Source organism: Aspergillus uvarum (assembly GCF_003184745.1).
Source record: "Aspergillus uvarum CBS 121591 unplaced genomic scaffold BO82scaffold_108, whole genome shotgun sequence".
Classification (NCBI taxonomy): domain Eukaryota; kingdom Fungi; phylum Ascomycota; class Eurotiomycetes; order Eurotiales; family Aspergillaceae; genus Aspergillus; species Aspergillus uvarum.
This window is the reverse complement of record NW_020291405.1, coordinates 40,881-62,411: the sequence shown is the minus strand read 5'-3', so window position 1 is coordinate 62,411 and position 21,531 is coordinate 40,881. Positions and strand designations below refer to the sequence as shown.

At 55.1% G+C, this 21,531-nt stretch overlaps 10 protein-coding genes across 10 annotated transcripts; 5 read left to right on the top strand and 5 right to left on the bottom strand.

Moving 5' to 3' along the window:
- Positions 1–198: 198 nt before the first annotated feature.
- BO82DRAFT_250764 (uncharacterized protein) lies at positions 199–447 on the top strand (the record flags this gene model as incomplete). The annotated part of the gene is made up of 1 exon (XM_025630877.1): positions 199–447. A coding segment is annotated over one exon (249 nt), but the record flags the coding sequence as incomplete, so codon positions are not given.
- Positions 448–1,866: 1,419 nt separating this feature from the next.
- Positions 1,867–4,971, top strand: BO82DRAFT_387871 (BRCT domain protein). The gene is made up of 7 exons (XM_025638343.1): positions 1,867–1,915; positions 1,978–2,039; positions 2,124–2,400; positions 2,484–3,118; positions 3,171–3,447; positions 3,496–3,576; positions 3,623–4,971. Exons 1-7 carry the CDS (start codon positions 1,894–1,896, stop codon positions 4,777–4,779), a joined length of 2,511 nt encoding a protein of 836 aa, XP_025485884.1. The 5' UTR covers positions 1,867–1,893; the 3' UTR covers positions 4,780–4,971.
- A 416-nt stretch (positions 4,972–5,387) lies between these two features.
- On the top strand, positions 5,388–7,203 carry BO82DRAFT_348847 (uncharacterized protein; the record flags this gene model as incomplete). Its single annotated transcript, XM_025633851.1, has 4 exons — positions 5,388–5,463; positions 5,526–5,825; positions 5,881–6,264; positions 6,317–7,203. 4 exons carry the CDS (start codon positions 5,388–5,390, stop codon positions 7,201–7,203), a joined length of 1,647 nt encoding a protein of 548 aa, XP_025485883.1.
- Positions 7,204–7,740: 537 nt separating this feature from the next.
- On the bottom strand, positions 7,741–8,634 carry BO82DRAFT_298137 (SDR family oxidoreductase; the record flags this gene model as incomplete). The annotated part of the gene is made up of 1 exon (XM_025631976.1): positions 7,741–8,634. One exon carries the CDS (start codon positions 8,632–8,634, stop codon positions 7,741–7,743), a length of 894 nt encoding a protein of 297 aa, XP_025485882.1.
- Positions 8,635–9,491: 857 nt separating this feature from the next.
- On the bottom strand, positions 9,492–10,741 carry BO82DRAFT_407831 (F-box protein; the record flags this gene model as incomplete). Its single annotated transcript, XM_025639658.1, has 2 exons — positions 9,492–9,561; positions 9,621–10,741. 2 exons carry the CDS (start codon positions 10,739–10,741, stop codon positions 9,492–9,494), a joined length of 1,191 nt encoding a protein of 396 aa, XP_025485881.1.
- Positions 10,742–11,035: 294 nt separating this feature from the next.
- Positions 11,036–11,749, bottom strand: BO82DRAFT_409363 (uncharacterized protein; the record flags this gene model as incomplete). Its single annotated transcript, XM_025639727.1, has 2 exons — positions 11,036–11,405; positions 11,480–11,749. The coding sequence occupies 2 exons, from the start codon at positions 11,747–11,749 to the stop codon at positions 11,058–11,060; spliced, it is 618 nt and encodes a 205-aa protein (XP_025485880.1). The 3' UTR covers positions 11,036–11,057.
- Positions 11,750–12,544: 795 nt separating this feature from the next.
- BO82DRAFT_259034 (uncharacterized protein) lies at positions 12,545–12,706 on the top strand (the record flags this gene model as incomplete). The annotated part of the gene is made up of 1 exon (XM_025630922.1): positions 12,545–12,706. A coding segment is annotated over one exon (162 nt), but the record flags the coding sequence as incomplete, so codon positions are not given.
- A 524-nt stretch (positions 12,707–13,230) lies between these two features.
- BO82DRAFT_409357 (uncharacterized protein) lies at positions 13,231–13,965 on the bottom strand (the record flags this gene model as incomplete). The annotated part of the gene is made up of 3 exons (XM_025639726.1): positions 13,231–13,570; positions 13,622–13,862; positions 13,930–13,965. Coding segments are annotated over 3 exons (426 nt in total), but the record flags the coding sequence as incomplete, so codon positions are not given.
- Positions 13,966–16,090: 2,125 nt separating this feature from the next.
- Positions 16,091–19,620, bottom strand: BO82DRAFT_359837 (mitofusin). Its single transcript, XM_025636672.1, has 4 exons — positions 19,124–19,620; positions 18,993–19,041; positions 16,857–18,898; positions 16,091–16,801 (listed from the first exon to the last, which is right to left on the bottom strand). The coding sequence occupies exons 1-4, from the start codon at positions 19,482–19,484 to the stop codon at positions 16,443–16,445; spliced, it is 2,811 nt and encodes a 936-aa protein (XP_025485877.1). The 5' UTR covers positions 19,485–19,620; the 3' UTR covers positions 16,091–16,442.
- A 569-nt stretch (positions 19,621–20,189) lies between these two features.
- On the top strand, positions 20,190–21,288 carry BO82DRAFT_370012 (ESCRT-III subunit protein DID4; the record flags this gene model as incomplete). Its single annotated transcript, XM_025637192.1, has 5 exons — positions 20,190–20,195; positions 20,333–20,547; positions 20,659–20,719; positions 20,813–21,073; positions 21,160–21,288. 5 exons carry the CDS (start codon positions 20,190–20,192, stop codon positions 21,286–21,288), a joined length of 672 nt encoding a protein of 223 aa, XP_025485876.1.
- Between the last annotated feature and the right edge of the window lie 243 nt (positions 21,289–21,531).

Here is a 21,531-nt window from a genome sequence, read left to right as displayed (position 1 = left end):
CGTTGTTGCGGATCAGTCGGGCCACTTCCTCCAGCTTGTCGAACAGGTCGCCGTCGACCATGGACACTTCGTCGACGATGAGCACCTTGGTGCGCAGCCAGCGGTTCCGCGCCTTCTGGTTCTTCTTGATCTGTTACTCCGTTAGCCATGTCATCGCCGTCATTCTTGCGACGAGTGGACTCGACGCTGACCTTCTTGACCAGCTCGGGCACCGGCTCTTTGCCTAATCCGATCCCTGCAAAGCTGTGCAGCGTCACGCCCTCGATGTTGCAAGCGGCGAGGCCGGTCGACGCTGTTACCGCGACCCGATCCGGATCCCGTTTGTACTTGTCCCGTAGCTTCTTGATGATCTCTCGCATCAGCACCGACTTTCCTGTTCCGGCTGATCCCGTGAAGAAGATACTCTTCCCCTGCTGCACCACGGCGTCCAGAACGTGTCGTTGCTCGTCACTGAGGAAGATCGACGCCACCTGCGCACGGGGTAGTGGCAGCTGGCCCGTCACGAGCGCCTTCATTTCCTTATTCTGCCGCCGCAGTTCCCTCTGCTCGTCCTTGATCGCGCTCGCGGACTTGTTCCAGATAGCCGTCTGTTTCGGACGCGCGGGCGTCACGGGCTTCCGGGGACCCATATCCTCTCCATCCTCCTCGCCCAGCCATGGCAGTTTCCGGGGTTTCTTGGCCGGCGCCTGGAAGTGGGACGGGGGCGACGAGGACCAGGGGTACTGGATGCTGCTCGAGGGGGGCTGATTGTCGTCGACAGGTATCGGAGGGAGATCGGGGTACTTCACGGCCGACGCCGACTCGCGGGTGGGTGTTTCCGTCAGATCGACGACGGAGATCTTATCGTCCGCGAACGCGCTGCTCAGGTTCGGGTATCCCGCCATCATACCCTCCTCCTCCTCCTCCTGCTTCTGTTGCTGTTGCTTGGAGATCTTGGGCGGTCTGGCAATCTGCGCAGCAACTGTGGCGGCGGCGGTGACAACGGGACGAGTGAATGGGTTGGGGGCCTCGAAGTCCAAATCCTCGTCGTCGTCGAAGTCGTTCTCATCGAAGTACACCTCGTCGTGCAGCGACCCCAGCGTCGATTGCGTGCTGGTCATCTCAATCTTCCGCTTGACCCCTAACGACGACGCCGCGGCGGCCGCCGGTGCCACCGGTTTGTGCAGCGGGGCGGTACTGCTATTGCTGCGAGCACCGAGCGTGGATTGCAGCGGAGCCGCCGGCGCGGCGGGGTACCGGTTGGCAGCTCGCTGGAACATTGTAGGGGTTGGTCCTCGTCCGGAGGAAGACAATGGTCGACAGCAAGACGACTGAAGAGGGGGGAGGAGTCGATTCGAGGCGGATCGCGGTAGTATCAATAATGGACCATTGGAAGTGGTGAATTGACGATATGAACCCGATGACGCCCGTACTTGGTGTCTGGCGAGGTGCATATGCTGGCTTCTCGGGGCCGATGGAGTCTCGTGGAGGGAGAATTCTTGTGGAGGTGGGTTTCTATCTTATCATTGATCGTGGTTTTTTTTTTCGAATTGGAAGTAATTAATCCCTGGAAATATGCGCGTTGTTGTTGATTGGATACGCGCCCGCGCCACTCCGGGCCCTGCTGCACGTGACATGTTGATAAGCCATTGTGCCCTAAGCACGTGAAAGTTGGTGCTGCCGGAGACATGGTTGTAATTTGGGTTATTTTGGAGTCAACTGTGTGATTAATAGAGAGGTTCATGGCTTCCCAAGCATAAGCCTAGATAAAGTGAAAGGGGCATCCATTAATACCGGCGAGTCACGTGACCACGCATCGCCTTTGCGCGCGATCCGGCGCGAAGTCGGGGAAGCAAACCAAGATCCACCCCATCGCACATGTTGGAGGTCCATTCTGCTCTGCAACCATGAACGATGGCTGAGACTGTGGGCGCAAGTAAGTTCTCGTTGACCAATACAATCGCAAGCTCAGCACTGATTCACAATTCCCTGGAATAGACAAGGAGCATCCTCTCGCCGGGGTGGTCCTCTGCTTCACCTCAATCCTCCCCGAGCAGCGGGTAAAGTCCCAATCCCACCCACACCTTGATACCATGGCTCCCCCACCACGATCATGTCCGCTGACGCTTCTACGCGGCCGATAGTCCGAAATTGCTACCGTCGCGAGTCAGATGGGAGCGACCCACAAGTTCGATCTCACCTCCGATGTCACCCACCTGCTGATCGGCGAGGTCAACACGCCCAAGTACAAATTCGTCGCGCGGGAACGGGCCGATGTCACGGTCCTGAAGCCCGAATGGGTCGAGGCGGTGCGTCAGTCGTGGATGCAGGGCGGGGACACGGATATCCGCGCGCTGGAGGCCGCATACCGATTCCCGATTTTCGGCGGCTTGTCCATCTGCATCACGGGGTTTGAGGATAGTGAGTTTGAGTCCATCCGACAAAGGTATCTGGCGGGAGATTGGGGCACTTCGTCTAATAACGGTCTGTTTTGCTGTTCTTAGTGTCGGTTCGGAATTACATCCAGGACACCGTCACGGCCCATGGCGCCGAGTTTAGGAAAGACCTCGTGAAAGGCACCAGCCACCTGATCGCGCGGAGCACCGACGGGGACAAGTACAAGTTCGCAATGCAGTGGGGGATCAAGATCGTGTCCATGAAGTGGCTCACCGACAGTCTCGAGCGGGGGATGGTCCTGGAAGAGGCCCTGTACGACCTGCAGTTGCCGTCGGAGCAGCATGGCGTTGGCGCCTGGCATCGAGCCCTGCCCGCGCCTAAGCCCAAGGCCGCTCCGGGAGCCGACAGTGAGAACCCGTCGAATAACCCCCGACCCCGGAAATTGCGCCGCATTGCGAGCACGAAGCTGGGAGACCAGAACGAAGGCATCTGGGGCGATATCATTGGCATCGGGTTTGAGGCGGGCGACTTTGGCCGGTCCAAGGGGAGCCAGCAGAGCGAGACCCGGGCCTTGCGGAAAGCCACCTCGGGACTCCAGGAGGTGAAGTCGTTCGCTAGCGAGACGACCATGGCGGAGGCGCAAGAGTCCCGACCACAGCCACCAACGGAGCCGGTCGCTCGCAAGGACGAAGGGTTTTTGCACGGTTGTTACTTTTACATACATGGGTTCTCGTCGAAACAGGTCTGTCTCGGAGTACAGATGCCATTGGGCTAGATACTAATATGTTTGGCAGACAAATGTGCTACGACACCATCTATCTTTCAACGGGGCACAGTTAGTGGGATCCCTGAGCGAGTTCACCCGATCAGACATTCCGAAAACCGGCCACGGTCTATACACAATTGTTCCGTTCAAGATGTCTAAAGCTCAGGTCCCTTCCACCGATGATCTGGCATTCGAATGCGAGGTGGTGACGGATATGTGGCTGGAGAGATGCCTTGATGCGAAAACACTCGTGCCTCCAGAGTCTCACGTAGCAAACACGCCCATACCCGCATTTCCGGTCGAAGGTACCCCTCTCATTTCAAGCTTTTATTACTGTGTTCTAACGGTTTAAGGATTCTCTGGCCTTAAGGTGTGCTCAACCGGGTTCTTCCGTATCGATCTCCTGCACTTGTCCAAGCTTGTCAATCTAATCGGTAAGGGACATTCTGGCCTCATACGAGACCTAGACTAATCCTCTAGGCGCTACATACAACGAGTACCTGACGCCCAAGGCTTCTGTCCTCGTATGCAACGACGCAAGCCCCGTGAACCAGGACAAGCTACGGCATACTCAGGAGTGGGGAGTCCCAGCAGTCTCCGCGGACTGGCTCTGGGCCTCCATTCGTCACGAGAAAAAGCAGCCTTTCGAACCCTATCTAATTCAGAAGCAACCCACCCAGAGTAGCAAGTCTCGGGAGACGCGAGCTGGCTCGCATCCGAAGCAGAACCGGCCATCCTTAACCACCAACCGGACCAGCCAACCAAAATTAAGAGCCGATGGAACGGGTGACTCTGCTCGAGCAACCGACACCGAGGCGAATGAACATCATCCTCAACACGGAGCAACATCAAAAGCGACGCCGGACGAGCACACCCGAGTCCCCACCCCAGTCAAAGAATCACCCATAAAGAAGAACCCAATCTCCGCCTCCCCCACCACCTCCTCACCGCTCAAACGCAAGATTTCCGATGTATCCACCGGCCCGACGGCGCAATCCGTCATCGACCTCGCCGTCAGCGGCCTCATGAAACAGGCCCGCACCCACAGCGCCTCCGAACCCGGGGACGGCCACGACCGGCCACGCTCCCGGGCTCGGAAACCGCTCCTCGGACGTGCGCCCTCGAGCCGCACCAACAGCGGCGGCCTCAGCTCCCTCGACCAGCACCCGCAGACGAAAGCGTTCTCGTTCTCGCGCGCCAGCTCCATCGACACCCTCAACGACGACGGCTGCGGCAGCGCCATCTTCGACTCCAACCACCCCGCGGACAGCGGCGGCATCTTCTCCCGCGCGAACAGCACCGCCGCCCGACTAGAGTACCTGGACATGGAGGGCAGGGCCGCCAGCAACTCCATGGTCATGTCCGAGTATGAGCATGAGTACGCGGGCGGGGAGGACGAGAACGAGCCGCCGGCCATGACGCAGCTGGACTACGAGGACCCGGACGCCGTGGCCATGCGCGAGCAGTTCCTGCATCAGGCGGGGAAGGTCGTGGCGAAGAAGAAGAACAGCAACCAGGCGGCCGGCCTCGCGGATCAGCTGCTTGTGTCGGAGGTCCGGGAGCTGGAGAATGTTGGGTGGGGTGGGGGGCGGAGGACGAGGCATGGGCAGAAGGCTATTGGGGAGAGGGGATTTTGAGCTCGTTCTGGGATATGGATCGGTTCTCCCCGTACTACCCTCCGGTTGGGGGTGGGGGTAGTTGTTGGATTTGGATCCTGGTAGGGTTGAATATGTTGTTCATGATATGCATGCATGGCGCGGCGTCCTTTCTCATACGTGCTGAATACATTGTGCTTTTTAATATCTTATTCGTGCCTGTGGCTGTGGCGCATCATTCTTGTGATCTGAGAGAGAATCTAAGATGTCATTTTTGAGGACAGTCATCTCATGCAATGAGTACTAAGGGCTGAGATCTCTTGAGGGTCATGGCGTCATGCAACTAGCCATGCGCGAAACATGCATCTTGTCAGTTTCGCAATATTCGATCGATGGTAACTTGGTATGGCAACTTGGTAAGTGGGAAGAGAGGCAGAGAAATATCGATGAGCTACTCTATCACCCAGAGGCAAAGGAAAACACTCTCAAGAGTGATTCCCCAAAGCGTCGAAAAGTGATGCTGCATGGATCCCTGCAGGATAACGGTAGGCCACGCTGACTCATCCTCGACTGCGTCGTCCCCTGCAACTATCCCTAACAATAACCACTCCCCCAATTCTGCCTATTCATACAAAGCGTCCAACGCCGGTATGCTTTCACTCCGTAGATCCTTCATTAATCCCAAGCCTCGAAAGTCAACAGCTCCACTATCCATTCTCTGTCGAGGTAAAACGCGTCCCGAAGCACAGTACCGTACATCTAGTAGTGAATCCTCCTAACCCTCCCAGGCAAACCCATCGCCCGCGAAGAGCTATTCGGCTATACCAATGGGCATTTCCTCCTCGACGAAGAAACCCAGCTCCGTCGACGATATCTGAAGTTCGACATAGACGCTCTTTGCGATCTTGCTGCTCCTGCCGGTGGAAACCTTTCTCCGATAAGAACTATTGAAAAAATCGAGGGAGGGTTCAGCAAAGCCCTTCTGCTGACGAAGGAGAATGGCGATAAGGTCATTGCGAAACTCCCGTTTCATATTGCAGGACCAGCCGCCCTGACCACTGCCTCTGAGGTCGCCGTTTTGCAGTGTGGTGTGTATGCTACCCTCAGCTATCATCAATCTCACTCCTGCTCATATGGTATCAGTAAAGAAGTATACGAGCATCCCCGTCCCAGGAGTGCTCTCCTGGTCTTCAGACAGTTCGAACCCGGTTGGAGCCGAGTACATCATCATGGAGACGGCGGCCGGGGTTCCGCTGTATGAACGATGGGATGGGATGGCGGAGATCGAGAGGCTGGGACTGATTAGGAATCTGACGAAGCTTGAGGCGCAACTGTCGGCTATTGCATTTCCTGCTTACGGGGGGCTCTATCGGAGGGTTGATGCGGCCGGGATACAACCAGCCCCGGCGCGTGTGGGCGTAGACTCTTCTGAGCAGTATTGTGTCGGGCCCTCGTGTGATCCTTCGTGGTATGTGGCAGCCACTGATTCAGCTGCCCTCCGGTTTGGAAGCGTTAGCCATGGACCTTGTAAGTCCTCACCACAACAGGTCATGTTCTGCGTTAGCTCACCGATCGCCAGGGCGGACACTCTCAGACCTGGGAACATCCATCGCAGACCGCGAGATATTGCGGATCACGCACCGAACCTCACCTCCCCGACTACCATTCCAGCAAGGCAGCATTGAAGAGCAAACCCAGCTCCTAGAAACCACAACACGCATCATAAAGCAGATAGAATCACACTCATTAATCCCCGGTCAATACACCCAGCCCACCCTCTGGCACACCGACCTCCACATGGGCAACATCTTCGTCGCTCCCGACGAGACCTCGAGAATCGTCTCCCTGATCGACTTCCAGTCCTTGTCCTGTCACCCTCTATTCCTCCAAGCCCGATGCCCAGACTTTCTCAAGCCACCAGTAACCCACCGCAAGGGGTTAGGCAACCCCAAACTCCCGGACGGTTTCACCGACCTCGACGAAGAAAGCCAAGCGGTGGCTTTGCAGGAGTTCGCACAGGCCAAGCTTGCCAAAGCATACGACGTTGCAAATTTCCTCGAAGACCGCGTCGCGTACAACGCGGTGATGAACGTCCCCCGCGTCTTTCGGGAATTATTTGTACGCTGTGGAGAAGTCTCGGTGGTTGGGATCGTGCCGCTGCGCGAGTGTCTGATTGAGATTTGGCGGAATTGGTCGGCGTTGGGCTTCCAGGGCAAATGCCCTTATGCATTCAGCGATGAAGAGATCAGTCGACACGAACGTCAGTTTGCAGAGTATCAGGTGTGGAATGAGGTCCGGCAGCTCGCGATGGAGTGTCTGGGCACCGATGCGGAAGGGTGGATCGCGCCGCAGCTGGATGTCGCGGAGAAGCGGAGGCAGAATCGGGAGTTGCTTGCGATGTGGATTGAGCGGGCAGCCGAGGAAAGATCCTCGGATGAGGCGAGAGGTATGTGGCCTTTTGGTTAACTATATCGTTTCGGATAATGTACAGTCAGTAGTTGGGCTGTTTCGTATGCTCTCGCAGTCTGCCATGACCTCGCGCCGCTTACAACTCTGAGTGTGCTCTATCTGTCCTCTTACCGCTCCCTTTATTGGCCCAGGTTTCTCAATTACATCTATATTGCAAGTCTGGTTCTACTATCAAAGCCTTGCTTTCCCCTTTTCTTTCTTTGCTTTCTTTGGCTATCTGTGCTATCTGTGCTATCTCATGTTCACTTGGTTCTAACCGGTTATACGCTGCTAGTATAGGTTTAGTCTGATGAACAGCCTAAGAAGTCCACAGTTGTCATCAGCTGGATCGAGACCCACCAAGTCACCGCGAGACGATAGCAGGCAGAAAAGAAAGAAAACGATACTATGGATCACGAAACTCCCTCCCGGGCCTTATGCCCACCCAAAGACTCCTCCATACGACCAACACCTTCGGTTCTTACCATACAGAGGCGTGCATTATATACCCATCCATTGGCACAAAGAACCTCATTTCCAACCAACCTACACATCTCAAGACAATGAATTCACCTGCTCCTTCCACCGCTGCTCCACCACATCCAAACCAACCCACTTCTTCATCGTCCCATCGAAGAACCCCAGCGGCAGGAGCCCCGCAATCCAGGCAATCCTCGCGAGCTTGCCGCGCCAGATCCAATACGGCGGACTGCGCTTACTGAGGTCGCGAACCACCTGCTTCGCCCACGCCGCGGCCGGGGTATCATTCTCGGGATCGAGATTGGTCAAGGCGCGTTCCACGGTGTCCTTGGCCACATTGTACAGGGACGAAGCGGGCAGGGTCGGGTGCGGCGCCTTATCGTGGAAGGTGGACCGCACCGCGCCGGTGACGAGGTTGATCACCTTGATGCCGAAGGGCTCGAGCTCCAGCCGCAGAGTCTCGGTGAAACTGGAGGCGGCCGCCTTCGAGGCATTGTAGGCCCCCGCGAAGGGCCCGGTGGCGCCGATGGTGCCGGAGATGGAGGTGTGGTTGACGAGCAGGGTCGGACCGCCGTTGCCACCGGTCTGGGCCGACTGCAGAAGCAGCGGGAGGAAGGCCTGGGCGACGCTGATCAGCGACCAGACGTTGAGCTCGAACAGCTCCCGCGCGATCGGGATCTCGATGTCCATGACAGGCATGGAGTACCCGCCGCCGGCGTTGTTGATCAGCGCGTCCAGGGACCCGTCCGTCAGCTCCTGGACGCGGGCGACGCAGGCGCGGATCGACTCGTCGGACAACGTGTCCAGCAGGACGGTCTCGATGCCCGCTTTCTCGGCCTCCTTGAGCTTCGCGGGGTTGCGGGCCGTGGCGAAGACGCGCCAGCCGGCTTGGTGGAAGTGGAGCGCGAGGGCGGATCCTAGACTGCCGTCGGAGCAGCCGGTGATCAGGATACTGCGCTTTGATGACATTTTTGTTTGCTTCAAGTTGTTTGCTGGAAGGTGAAGTCAAGGTGAAGTGGCCTCGTGAACCTGCTTCTTGCGAGGATCTCAATTCTCTGGGTGGCAGACGACGGGAACGATGAAATCCAGGGAACAAGCCCAACTCGCGTGAGTGGATCCCGGCTCCCCTTCGTTGAAGAGATTATTGAAGCCAGGAACAATAGTAAGGATCGGTGGGGACAATACAATATCCCCGAGTACCCCGAGTCTCATGCCAAGCAAGGAAAACGAGATGACCGCACGACAACAAAGACCCCAACACGAGTACAGCACATTGGCAACCTCGTCCAGATTCGGGCACCTCCAATTGGATCGGTCCATTATCATCGTTGCCCGGGGGTCGTCGACACGGTGCTGGTAGCCGTAATGGGGCTTTCGGACCTCGATGGTCCGCAAAGGTATCACAGCGGGCGGTACATTGATGGAAGTCCGTGTTGCCCTTGCTCCGGCATCCACACAGTAAAACAAACTGATTGAAGTGGGACAAAATCAAGAATCCCATGGAGTGAACCATTGGCCCAATCGATGTTCCGACTACCCTTCTGGCCGAGCGGGAAAACGCTCCTATCAAAGTGATACCTTGGAATTGTTGCGGCGTAGACGTCAAAGTAACACCGGTTGAAGACGAAGGTTAGCATCCTACATACGTATACTCTTGGACCTGTCTCAGCTCTTACAGACATTTCTCTTGTGCCATGGACAGGGTTTATTATATAACGTAGTAGAAGTAAGGTCACGTTGATCAACTAAAGTCGAATACATGGGGAGATGCCTACCAATGTTATTTGGCCACAGATGTGGATACGTGCGTGGATGATGGGCTGAATTCAGCTATGCGAGGCTATCTGAGAGGAGCCAACCAACCAGCCAAGAACCAGCGCGGCCTGGCTACCAAGACTGCGGGGCTGTCAACATGGTTTTTTTTCTTCTCCCTCATCTTCTGAAGCCGTGCAGACCGTCTCAAAGCAGCTCGACCCTCACTGCCACCACCAGCACCACCAGCACCACCATGACGATGACGAGGAGGCGTCGGCACGCGAAAGACGCGCCCAATGGGGGCGTTAAACCTCCGCGCCACCTCGTCTTTGTGTGCAAACCGCCTGACCACATGCGGACACGTCTGGAAGTGCTGCTGCAGCTCCGGGACGCGAAATGCGCGATCGACGGCGCCGTGGCCCGGCGATCTGGCTGCCCATGCATAGTACTGCTCCCAGGTTCGGGGGTCCACGCGGCGTTTCAGGCGAGATCGCTCCCAGAAGGCGGTACACCCCAGGCAGTAGGCCCCGGGCTCGGCCGCGCGGGCGTGCGCGTCCCAGTAGGGGAAGGCCACCGTGGACGCCAGCCGGCAGTTGAAGGTCAAGCCATAATACCTCTGGTACGTGGAGCCCTCGCGCGCCGGTGGGGGGCTGCCGCGCTGCTTGTGCAGGGCTTCGGCCTGCGTGATGTCGATGAGCATCCGCTCCGTCATCGGATACTTGCCCAGCAGGTCAAACGCGGTGTAGATGACCGGGAGATGGCACCAGTCTTCGAGGGGCAGCCGGTAGAACTGGAGGATGTCCTCGAGGGAGGCGACGCGGTAGCGGCCGTGCTTCATCAGGCACGGAAAACACCCCCGCGAGAGGGTTGGAAGGTAGAGGTAGGGGCCGAAGTTGGCGCAGGTCCGGCACCGGGGATGGCAGAATTCGTGATACAGCTGTTCGATTGAGAAGTAGTGCGTACACTGGGCCAGGTCCAGTGCTTGGAGGGCCTCGGCTGCGTGGTCACGGAGAAGACGAGATTCAAAGAGAGCCGCGGCCACCTGGTGGTGGATCGTGGTGTTGACCAGCCGTAAGGCACCAAGGGCGATCATGTTGAGGTTCAGGAAGATCATGCGGACGATCTCCAGCGGCAGTGAGCTCCACATAGACTGTGCATGTTGGTGCAGCGGCAGTGGCGGCTGGCAATGCAGTCGCTGCGGCTTTTGACATCGGGCTCGGTAAAGCCTCACGGCGCTTTCAAGGCGCTCGCGTGGCGCGGAGTGGATATCAAGAAAATTCCGACTGGGCCGGTCAAGGCGATAGGCCAGTCCGGATGCCATTGTACGATACAATTCTTGGGGAGTCCTCATGGCGCAGTCATGATTCTTATATAGTAACAAACAAGATCGTAATGGTTACGATTCCCCGCAATCATCGGCACCATCAGTCTTCCGGTTGATGACGTCTGGTGGACTTGGTGGTTTACATCGTGCATTGGAGTTGGAGCACCCAGAGTCTGGACAAGCTTGATTGAGCAGCATTCCTACGATGCCTGTATAGGAGCCTGTAGTTGTCCCGCCGCGTTCAGCACCCGATCCCTCTGGTGATATTCATCAAGACAGAACAACCACAGTATCCCCCCGCCCCAAATGAAAGCTATCTAACTTCCCCAACCTCCGAGGCTGTGTCTCGGCCGTCTAGAGCCGCCTTCAGAAGTCGAATGATCTCGTCGAGCTGCGCGCTCTGGCGCTGGTTCACCTGCAGCAGCTCCCGCAGCCGGCGCAACGACTCCTCGTCCAGGCGCAGCTGGGCCTTCTGGGCCTTGACCAGGGTCTTGAGGAGAGCAACTCTAGTCTTCTCAGATGGGGGTGGCTCTTGGAGGGATTGGGTGCAGTCGCGTAGGATGAGACCCGTGAGGCGCAGGATTTCGATCTCGGGGTGGAAGATGCCGAGCCAGATGATCACCGTTTCTAGTGGGCTTTGAGCCGGGGCGGAAACACTAGCCTAGAGAATAGGTTTTTGTGGTTAGTGGAGATGAGGTGAAATTCAAAGAGGGGGAAAGGAAATAGTCGACCGACCTTCTTCAGCTCCTCTGTGCGGGGAGACTGGGTGACCTTCTTCCGCAGAGTCTGGCTGCACATACCCAAGTGGATGGCATCTCTATCCCCCAAGAGACCCTTGACGCATAGCAGAAGCTCCGGCGGGAGGAGTTCGAATTTCGAGAGTATCGGATCTGCTGGAGAAGTGCTGATACCGCTGATGCTGCTTTCGGGGATGTCGACGTTCTTCGTGGCATGCTCAGCTGCGCACCCCCCCTGCTGCTCGATCGCACTGGTGTCTAAGCTCATGGTCAGTGTTTTGGGCCTTGACCTTGATGTTGTTGACCCTGTCGACTGCTTGCGAAGACCGAAGAAAGGAGGCAAAGGCGTGGTTGAATGGTGGAAGGTGCATGCGTAGTGGGAGGAGCGGAAACTGCGCAAACAATCCAGGCTGACTGACCGTCCACGCGGGAATGACAACATGTGTCTATGGGAGATGCTCTGCGATGAACTCACTTTTGTGGCTGTTTACGGGATATAGCTCCGGTTACCGCTTGAGGGATTTCTTTTCTCCAATTTTGAGCCGTTGCTTGAGAAAGGATTGTACAATCAACGGAGCATCTTATCGCCCGATCAAGGATAGGTACAGCACAGACCCATCTAAATCTGAGGGTGTCATGAAGGGCTTTAAAGACTGCCTTTCTCGGCCACTTCGTTTCTTCTTACCCAGCCGCCCACACGCCAAGCGCAAGCGACTTTCTGAGCTGGAATTGCTACCGCCGGAACTGTTACTGCAAATCGCAGACGTTTTGGCAAACAGTCGACATCATCTGCTTAGGTCTATGCAGCCAAGCACTACATCACTTCACGACAGGTCTCTGCGACCTGAGCCCAGTGCCTGCTGGGGCTCGCTCGACACCACCATCGCTAGTTCTGCAGATACAGCAGTGGGTGTTGTTTCGTCGTCTTCCCGACAGGGACAATGATGTTCCTCTTTCAGTGTTCCAGCGTCTGTTCATTTGCAGTGGGCAGAAGCTGGGCACTGCGGCGGTAATGGACGCCATTCGATCTGTTGTCCAGCAGCGGGGATCCTCTTCCCTGGACGAGCAACCGTCGCCCGCTGCGGAGTGTATGCGGTCTTCACTTTGCGAGGTCGAATTTCAGATTTTCCATGAAGACTGTGGCCAGGATGGCAAGGCAGTGATCATGACCAAATGGCTAGACCTTGGGGCCGGGATGAATCTCGAAGATCCAAAATGGAAGAAGAAGGCCACTTTCGATCCTTCTGGGCCTCGCGGAGGGCTTGATCCGGCGGTGGCGAGCTCGGGGGAGGTGCGTCGGTTGTTTTGCGACAGCTCGGATCAAGAGAGTGACCCTACAAGGCGAAACAGATCATACTTGATTGGGAAGCAATACCGTCGCACAATGTGCAAGAGCAGCTGGGATTTCTTGTACCATACCCCTTATCCTATTGCTCGTCGTGGACGAAGAACTTGAAAGCGAGACATGTTGCTGTCAATGAGTTCTACCAGTAGCCCTCCAGGAGCCCTCCAGGAGCCCTCCAGGAGCCCTCCAGTAGCCCTCCAGTAGCATTCCGGTAGTACTTCGGTGATTACCAAAACTCGCCCCTGCCACTCGGATGAGCAACCACCAAGTCGGGATGGCTATATTCGACGAGAGAGGAGTCAAACCAACCTGCTGTTGAACCGTGGTGTGGACCAAGCGCAAGGCACTCAGGGTCATAATGTCAAGTTTTAGAACCTCATGCAAAGAGATCAAAGAGATCTTAGGCGGTGGTGAGATGGATCCTGCGAAGGTGCGGGGGTGCTGATTTGGCAGGAGTGGCCAGCCCACTGTAGACGGCCTCTTTCCGTCCCTCCGTCCCTCGCTTGCTTACTTGTTCACAGCTCCATTGGTGTTTGCTTCGTTTCTTGATGTTTGGACTTTGATCAACGTCCAAGCTTTAAAAATGGATGTTCAATTAGTTCGCGAGCTGTCCCCTTTCCTCTGGATTCCAGGTGAGCATTTGTCGGACGAAGGATAAAAACGCCTCTCGATCCTGCTCTCCGAGGAACGGAGTTGTATCCTCCAGGGTTCGGGACGGGGTCAACTCCTTATATTGAAATTCACCTTCAAGAGGTCAGTATCAGCGTCCAACACCAATCTCATCCCACCACCCACCTTCTGTGTCGAAGAAAGGACCACCAAAAGACTCTTGAGCATTATTGCAAAGCTCGCCAGTGTTGTTCGGGATAGGCTCAAGCCAGCTGTGCTCTGACATGGCCTTTGACTTTGCAAGTAATGCCTTGGGGGGCAGACCGAGTAGGGCAATCATCTCCGCAAGGTGCGACTTCGCGTCGTATCGGCGGTCAGCAGTTTGCACTTGCCGGAACAACTCCTGCCTCCCAAGAATATTCCACAACTTGGCAAACCAGACATCAGCATCTAGAGTCCATGTGTCGAGAAGACTAGCGACGTGGTTCTCTTACCAGTACACCAAAGTTCCAGATATCTGCCTTACAGTCCTAGCAGCAATGCTCATACAGAGTCTTCATCGTAAGGATAAGAAAAGGCCGGCCTATTTGATCTAAAATGACGACAGGCTTGTTGAATGATGCCCCAAGAATCCAGGTTTATGCACTTTGAGGGGTCACCACGTGTAGGATTGGTCACCATGAGATATGGTTCTCTGAAGCAAGGAAGCAATGGATCAGAACCCGGTGAAGTGGTGGTACTAAACCATTCTTCCCATCGTCTTAATCAGAACCCAGTTCGTCCGAGTGTCAACAAACCGACAAGTCGAGACTCGACTTGTAGGTTGTGTCAAAATACACGAACGCCTGAATTAACGGTGATCGTGATGGTGGTGGTGGCGGCGGCGGCAAAGGCAAGAGTTTTCCTCACCCCAGTTTCTCATCCGCACACGGTGTAGACCAAGGTACTATTTGTAGACATTTAGCATCAGACACAATCAGTTCGTACAGAGGTGTAGACATACCAATGCTCATAGCGGAGCTATGATACGTAATAGAATCCTGCCCAGGTAGTCTCTCAGACAATCAACATGGAGAGTGAACTGATCACCGTGACGATGTGTCACCGAGTCCCAGTAAACCGCCTCGAAACAGCAAGTACCAGCTCAGCAGTGGTGCTAGAGAGGATTGGCTCCAACCAGGACATCAATTGCTTTCAAGCTCTGACACATCTGACAATGGTGTCTTTGTCCATATTTCAGATGAGTGTGCAGCCCATCATGACATTGACAACTCACCAGACAGCAACCTGCTGGTCCGAGGGTAGACCGGTCGCTGATAATGGTAATGCAGCACTCAAGTTGAGCAATGGGTCTTGAAAGACAGATGAAGCTTGTGAAATGGGCTTGACTTGACAGCGGTGGGCAAAGTTGTCTTCGAGTTGCGCGAATAGAGAGAAGCCAGAACTTGTACAGTCCAGAAAAACACGTGGGAATTCCCCAGGATGTAAGTGGAGGTGGAACAAGGCAAAGAAAATAAGCTCTCATATTCTGAAAGCAGAAAAAACACTTCAGAAGTGAGGGGTGATTTCTGAAGCAAGAACAGATGACAAGACGGAAATTCCGACACAGAAAAGTAAAAGGAAATGACTTGATCGCCGGGATGAAGGAGACTGTCAGTCATCGTACAAATATTGTGTAGAAAGAAGCACACAAAGATTACCGGCTTGACAACTTGGATAATCCTTCAAAAGGACCAAACCAAGGTTCATAGCAGTCGTCACCTTTGTGGACTCGCTTACTGGTGATTCCCAAGACCACGCAAGCGATCGGAAAAATGGGAACTCTTCCACAATTGATTGAGGAGGACCTGATCTAATCTGGGTTGCGACAGAGAAAAAAACCGCCTGGCTTCGACAATCACCACCACCCTGAAGTACCAAAGTCTCACCCCTTGCATCTCGAATGCAATGCCAGATATTCGTTGCGAAAAGGCCAGCTCTCTGATATGGCCTCATTCCCAACCAGTCTGGACTCCTCACTCGAGAAGATCCTGGCCTAATCCAAATCCTGCGAGGTTGGCACAACTAAAGCTTTTTCTCTAGACCCTGGGAATTTGTGTGGTCTTTCGCTTCGGAAGCAGCCATAGAACCCCGCATCTCTTCTCGTCATCCCAGATCAGTTGGGATCAAACCCCTTATCACAAAGACATATGCTTCCTGTACCGTGCATCAAAAGCAAGATAGCTGGTAAATAGACAACTGAAAATTGCAAGGTCTGAGTAGGAGACCACATGGAGCGGGGTGGAAAGAAGACTCAGAGATGGAAGGCAGAACACTTCGCACCGGGAGTCGTCGTTCCGTGTCCTTCGGGCTGGTTCACCCAAGGCTGGAGAATGCAGCTGTGAAGGACTATCTCTTAAGCCTACATTCATCAAAGAAGTGGGCGTGAAGAAGAACCATTCTTTCAAGAACAGCCTGTCAAGAAGCCTACGTGCTACGGGACTACATCGGTGAGGATATTGACTTAGGGCACGGTCGGAGTTAAGGGAAAATCCGGCGCGGGACGGCACGCACGGACCGGCAGCCCACGTGGACGGTACCCTGGTCCGTTGCTTGGGGGCTTTGAATAGCTTCAACAACAATAGCGCCGCAGTTAGCGCCACTAGAATTAAGCGAGGCAGGCACATGCACAGGATCTTATCTAGGATATCAATCTGACAAAGGAATTTTCAAGTTATCTCTCGTCCGTGCGGAGCACACCAATCACGCCATGATTACTGGGAAGATGATAGAAGAAGAAGAGGTAGAAGGAAGAAGAAAAGACTAGAGCTGTAACTCATACACGACGGGATATTTTGGTGGTAGAAAGAAGAAAAAGAAGGGGGCGGGGGAGGAAGGCGGCACAAGGCCCAAAGCACACCACACACACACAGCCAAATGGGAATAGTAAAAAGTTCGTACAGCATCATTACGGTTTGTACAAGGAAAAGAAATCACCTGCGAAACCTCTAAACTACCCCATCCATGCTTAATGAGCCGCCGCCAGGCCACCAGGTAGAGGAGCATCCAAGTCAATGCTCTCCACAGATCTGCGGTTCTCGCCACTCTCGCGGAAGAGATTCGAGAAGTACTTGCTGGCGGTCTCGCTTTCATGCTTGGTCTTGCTGACTTCGTGCTTGCGACGTCCGAGGTCTTCGATGTCTTGCGCGAGGCTGGTCTGAAGGTTTCCGGCGGGCAGGCGCAGAATGCGGCGAACCTCGGAGGAAATACGCGTAGCGTTGGAGTGGACGTAGTCCATCTCTGAGAGTGTAGCTGCAAGCTTGCGGGAGAGACGGGGGGGAAGGGTAGTAGGGATGGTAGAAACCATCCAAGCAGCAGTCAAAGCGGCTGAGTCTACTGTTAGTGAAAATCAAACAAACAAGGAAAAAGCAGAACAACGTACCGACTGCCAAAACACCAGGCAGGAAAAGTCGGCGCACATTGTTCGGTCCCAAGAACCGAACAGCACTGAACATACTGTCAACCCAGCCGATACCACCAAAGGCTCTGCCTCCGAGGACAGTTACGGCGGTCATCGCCATTCCCGTACCGGCCATCTTCTCTTGCCGCTCCCAAATACCGGAGATATCGAAGAAATCCCAAATTTCTACTTCGGTGTCGACCTGTCTGGCAAGCGTATGACGACGACCACGACGGAACATCATGTCCGCGCGGAAGTTCAAAGGCGCAAACTTGTCTTCGCCGACGTGCAAAAGACCAATGTTCTGAATGAAGCCAACGCCCTTGACCGTCTTGTCCCGAGCATAGTCCTCACAGTCCGCTACAGATGCGGCGATCTGATCCAGCATAGCCAATTTCAAGTCCTCGGCGTACTGGAACGCAGAGAACAGACCGGGGTACTCAACACCTAAGTCGGCTTCGGAGACATGAGCAATGGTTTCACCCAAGCTTGACCGGGTGTGGTTGTAAACATCGTCGCATGACTCGTCGATGTACTTCTCAACCTGATCGCTGAGTTCCACCTTCTTCTTCTTGCCCTCTTCGTAAGCAGGTTCCAGCTCAGCCAGCTCGTCCGTGACGCGCTTAAGTTCAGCCTGGGCCACATCACGGTTGACTCCAGCCAGGGAGTTCAGATCCGCGAGCAAGTTCAGAAGATATGTCCGAGCAGGCGCCAGCTTCGAGCGAGAGCGCTTCTCCAGAACGAACCGGCGCAGAGAACCTTCAAGATTCTCGAAGTCCTGAATCTTCTGCCGCTGCTTGCCCTTGTCCTTGCCCTTTCCTTTATCCTCAGGCTCGTCATCGTCAGAGCCATCGTCGCCACCACCGCCCGAACTGGAAACGGAGACCGGAGGTGCCACGGGAATGGCGTTACTTGAGACAAAGTGAACCAGCTCGGCTGCCTCCTTGTAGGTGCGAGGGCTGAGCTTGCCGATTTGATCCAAAATCATCCGCTCACACCGCTGCTTGTCGCGAATCTGATCAAAACCGTTGACAACAATGAACATATAAGCCTTCTCGTGGGCAGCATTGAGAATGAACTCCTTGGCAGAAAGAGTAAAGTGATTAGCAGCGGAAACGACGAACACGACCACATCAATCTCCTCCTGTCGGGCAAAGACCGCCGTCGTCTTCAAGGAGTCCGAGTTCAGACCAGGGGCGTCGATTAGCGCGATGTCCACAACCCCGTTGTTAAGCAAAGACTCGTCGATGGTCCGCACATCCTTCACATAGACCTTGCACTGCATGTACTTTGAGTTGTCGATGACAATATCCTCCAGCTCATGCAGCCCATAGACGTCGTAGGTGCTCTCGTCGTTGCGATTGTAGGGGACATCCTTGTGGACGGCATGCACCTCCTCCAGACCGCTGTTTTCACGTGCATCAAGAACCTCGCAGAAGATGCTAGTGCATGGCTGCTGATCCTCGGGCAGAACCTTGCGGCGCAACAGTGCATTACAGAAAGTCGACTTTCCGGCATTCAGATCACCGGTAATCAAAACCTTGCTGGAAGTATCCTCAATCCGATCCCGCAGCGAGAGGAGATGCTTGACGCTCTGGCTGATCTTTCCATCCAACAGCGACGCAATCGATGCCTTCTCCAAAGAGTGAACCAACTCGGCCTGCGACAGGGCTCCCAGCTTCAGGTCGAGTTTGAGAATCGAGAACTCCTGCGCGATCTGCGGGCTCATCAGCCGGGGCTCCGTGGGAACGCGACGCTGCGCGGCTGCGCTCGATTCCGCCAGATCCTCGCCGGCGGTCATCGTAGCGGCGCGCCGCATCTGGCCGGGACGGGGCATCGAATCCATGGCGTCATCTCCGAAGAAGGACTGGGCCTTGTGCAGGGTGGGTTTGTCGTCGGGGGACTCGAGATCATTCTGGACCGAGGGATAATGGGCGGGCCATTGCCGATTCATGGCCTGGAGTTCCTTCAGGGTCTCAATGGTGCGCGTAATGGCGCGTCCGAGTTTGGTCCGGTTCGAGTTACTATACCCCAAATCTTAGCATATTTTCAACAGATATCAAAACCGACCGAGGCGTGTCGCTGATGAACAGCAAGACAAAAATATGACGCACGTACTAGAGTAACTGGTGCACATGGCTCGCGACGACCTGTCGCTCGTGCTCAGCTATAGATTCCGACGCGTTAGTTGACACACCCTTTTGAAAGAACGGATCTTCCTCCAAGAAGAGCATCAAAAAGAAACGCACCTGCTGGGTTCCATTCTCCGAGAGGAGAGGGCGCATGCATGGGAGTCGGGCTATCGACCATCAGATCCGCTCGCCATCCGCCACCAACCGCAGCTCCAGCATCACCATCGACCACGCTCCCACTAGGAATGCTGCCACCGTACCCGGAGTCCTCATGCAGCGAGGCCATCAAGGCCGTTGCGCTCTCGGAGGTCGAACCATTTCCGACGGTCATATACGCGGGCGGGGGTCTCGGGACGGACGAGGGGGTACCATTCATGGCGGAGTCGTCCTCGGGCGACGGTTGCTGCTGGCTGGAGGAGGATCCGGCGGAAGAAGAGGAAGAAGAGGCGCCTTGGCCGGGGAAATACTCCTGACTCATGGCGAAAGGGTGGTTTTTTGCATGTGGGCGTAACCCCGTTGCTGGAAGAGTTGAATGAAAGGAAGGACAGAAAAGTCGCGGAGGACGGAAGGAGTGGAAAGTGGGAGTGGGAGTGGGTGCAGGTGCCGTGCACGGGAGGCGAGGGAGATTAGATTTGGCTTAGTGATGGAAGGATAAATGGATGGAACAGGAATGGAAGATGGAATAATAATTAATGCATGCACCAAAGTTGGAACAGCAGCAAGCAGCAACAAGCAAGCAAGCAATGAGAAGCACTCAGCAAATCATGGAAATTCCGCGCGGGAGGCAAAAGGCAAAGAGCAACGAAGGAAAATAATTCGTTCATGGCTGGCTGAAAAGGGTTTAGTGGGGGGAGGATTCAGTGTCGGGCCTGCATGTGACTGTGGGCGAGTATCTTGGGTATGAGAAGTGTATTCAACACCATCTATCACACCTTTTCTATGGGTAACGCCAGTATCAGCAGTACAGTACACTAACTCCGGCCTGGCCTTACGGGACGGCTGGCTAGCTTGATGTCACTTGCGGCTGGTCGTCCCTCACAGGCTCACTCACTAAGGTTACATTACCTATCAACAACACCACCACCAGCACCACTACAATCCCCAATCGTCCGATAATCCTCCCTCCCTCCTCCTTTCCCTTCAAACGTGGTGAGATCCTGATCCTTCCCACAACACCAACATCATGAACGTAAGTCCTCTCCCCCAAACTATCCAATCAGACCTACCTTTCTCGAAGTGTCGCACAATCACCCCACCTCCCCCAACCCTCCCCTAACCCTCCCCCCAATCCCTGCCCCCGAATCCTAACCAAGAAAAAACCTCCAGATCGTCGAATGGGCCTTCGGCAAGCGCATGACCCCCGCCGAACGCCTCCGCAAACACCAACGAGCCCTCGACCGCACCCAACGAGAACTCGACCGCGAGCGCGTGAAGCTCGAGAACCAGGAGAAGAAACTCGTCCAGGACATCAAGAAGAGCGCCAAGAATGGGCAGATCGGGGCTTGCAAGATCCAGGCTAAGGACTTGGTGCGCACGCGGAGGTATGTCCGGAGAACCTAGTCACACACAGACACATACACGGACTCTCCATCCGTACATGGTTGCGGTATGCGCTATTTGGACCGGGGTTTGTCTGATGCGGTGGGAAACAGGTACATTCAGAAATTCTATCAAATGCGCACGCAGTTGCAGGCGATTTCGTTGCGGATTCAGGTATGTCTTTGCGGTCTCGATGGACCGGTTTGTTGGGGGGGGGGCTGGGAGTTGGATTGGTGTTCGGATGTCAACTAACATACCCAAAATTAGACGGTACGGAGTAACGAGCAGATGATGCAGTCGATGAAGGGGGCGACGATGCTGCTGGGCAGTATGAACCGGCAGATGAACCTGCCGGCGCTGCAGCGCATCGCGATGGAGTTCGAGCGCGAGAACGATATCATGGACCAACGGCAGGAGATGATGGACGATGCGATCGATGAGGCGACGGGCATGGAGGGCGAGGAGGAGGACAGCGAGGATATCGTCAAGGAGGTGCTGGATGAGATTGGCGTGGACCTGAGCCAGGCGGTGCGTGATGTCCCTCTGTTCCCCACCTATGGGCATGCGTGTCTTGTGGTGGTTTCGTATACTAACTGTCCACTTGTGTCATCTAGCTGGGTGAGACACCGACGGATATACAAAAGACGGCCGTGGGTGAGGCAAGAGTCGCGCAGCCGATCGGGGCCGCCGGAAACGCAAGTGATGATGACTTACAGGCAAGACTGGATAGTCTTCGTCGCTGATGATATGAAACGAGTCGCTACTGCTGTGATTTCTCTTTTCTTCGTTTTTTTTAGGCTTGTTTCTGCCTTTTCTTACGCTGTTATCACGTTTGTGGCTAGGGGTTTCGGGATCGGGCATAATGCATCTATCATTCTTCCGAAGGCTTAGCCTTGTACGTCTATAAATCTATACTTTTCTGTCGTCTCTCATGACCTAGTTTCGCCTCTATACTCCAGGTAAAGCCCAAAATACCGATGCAATGG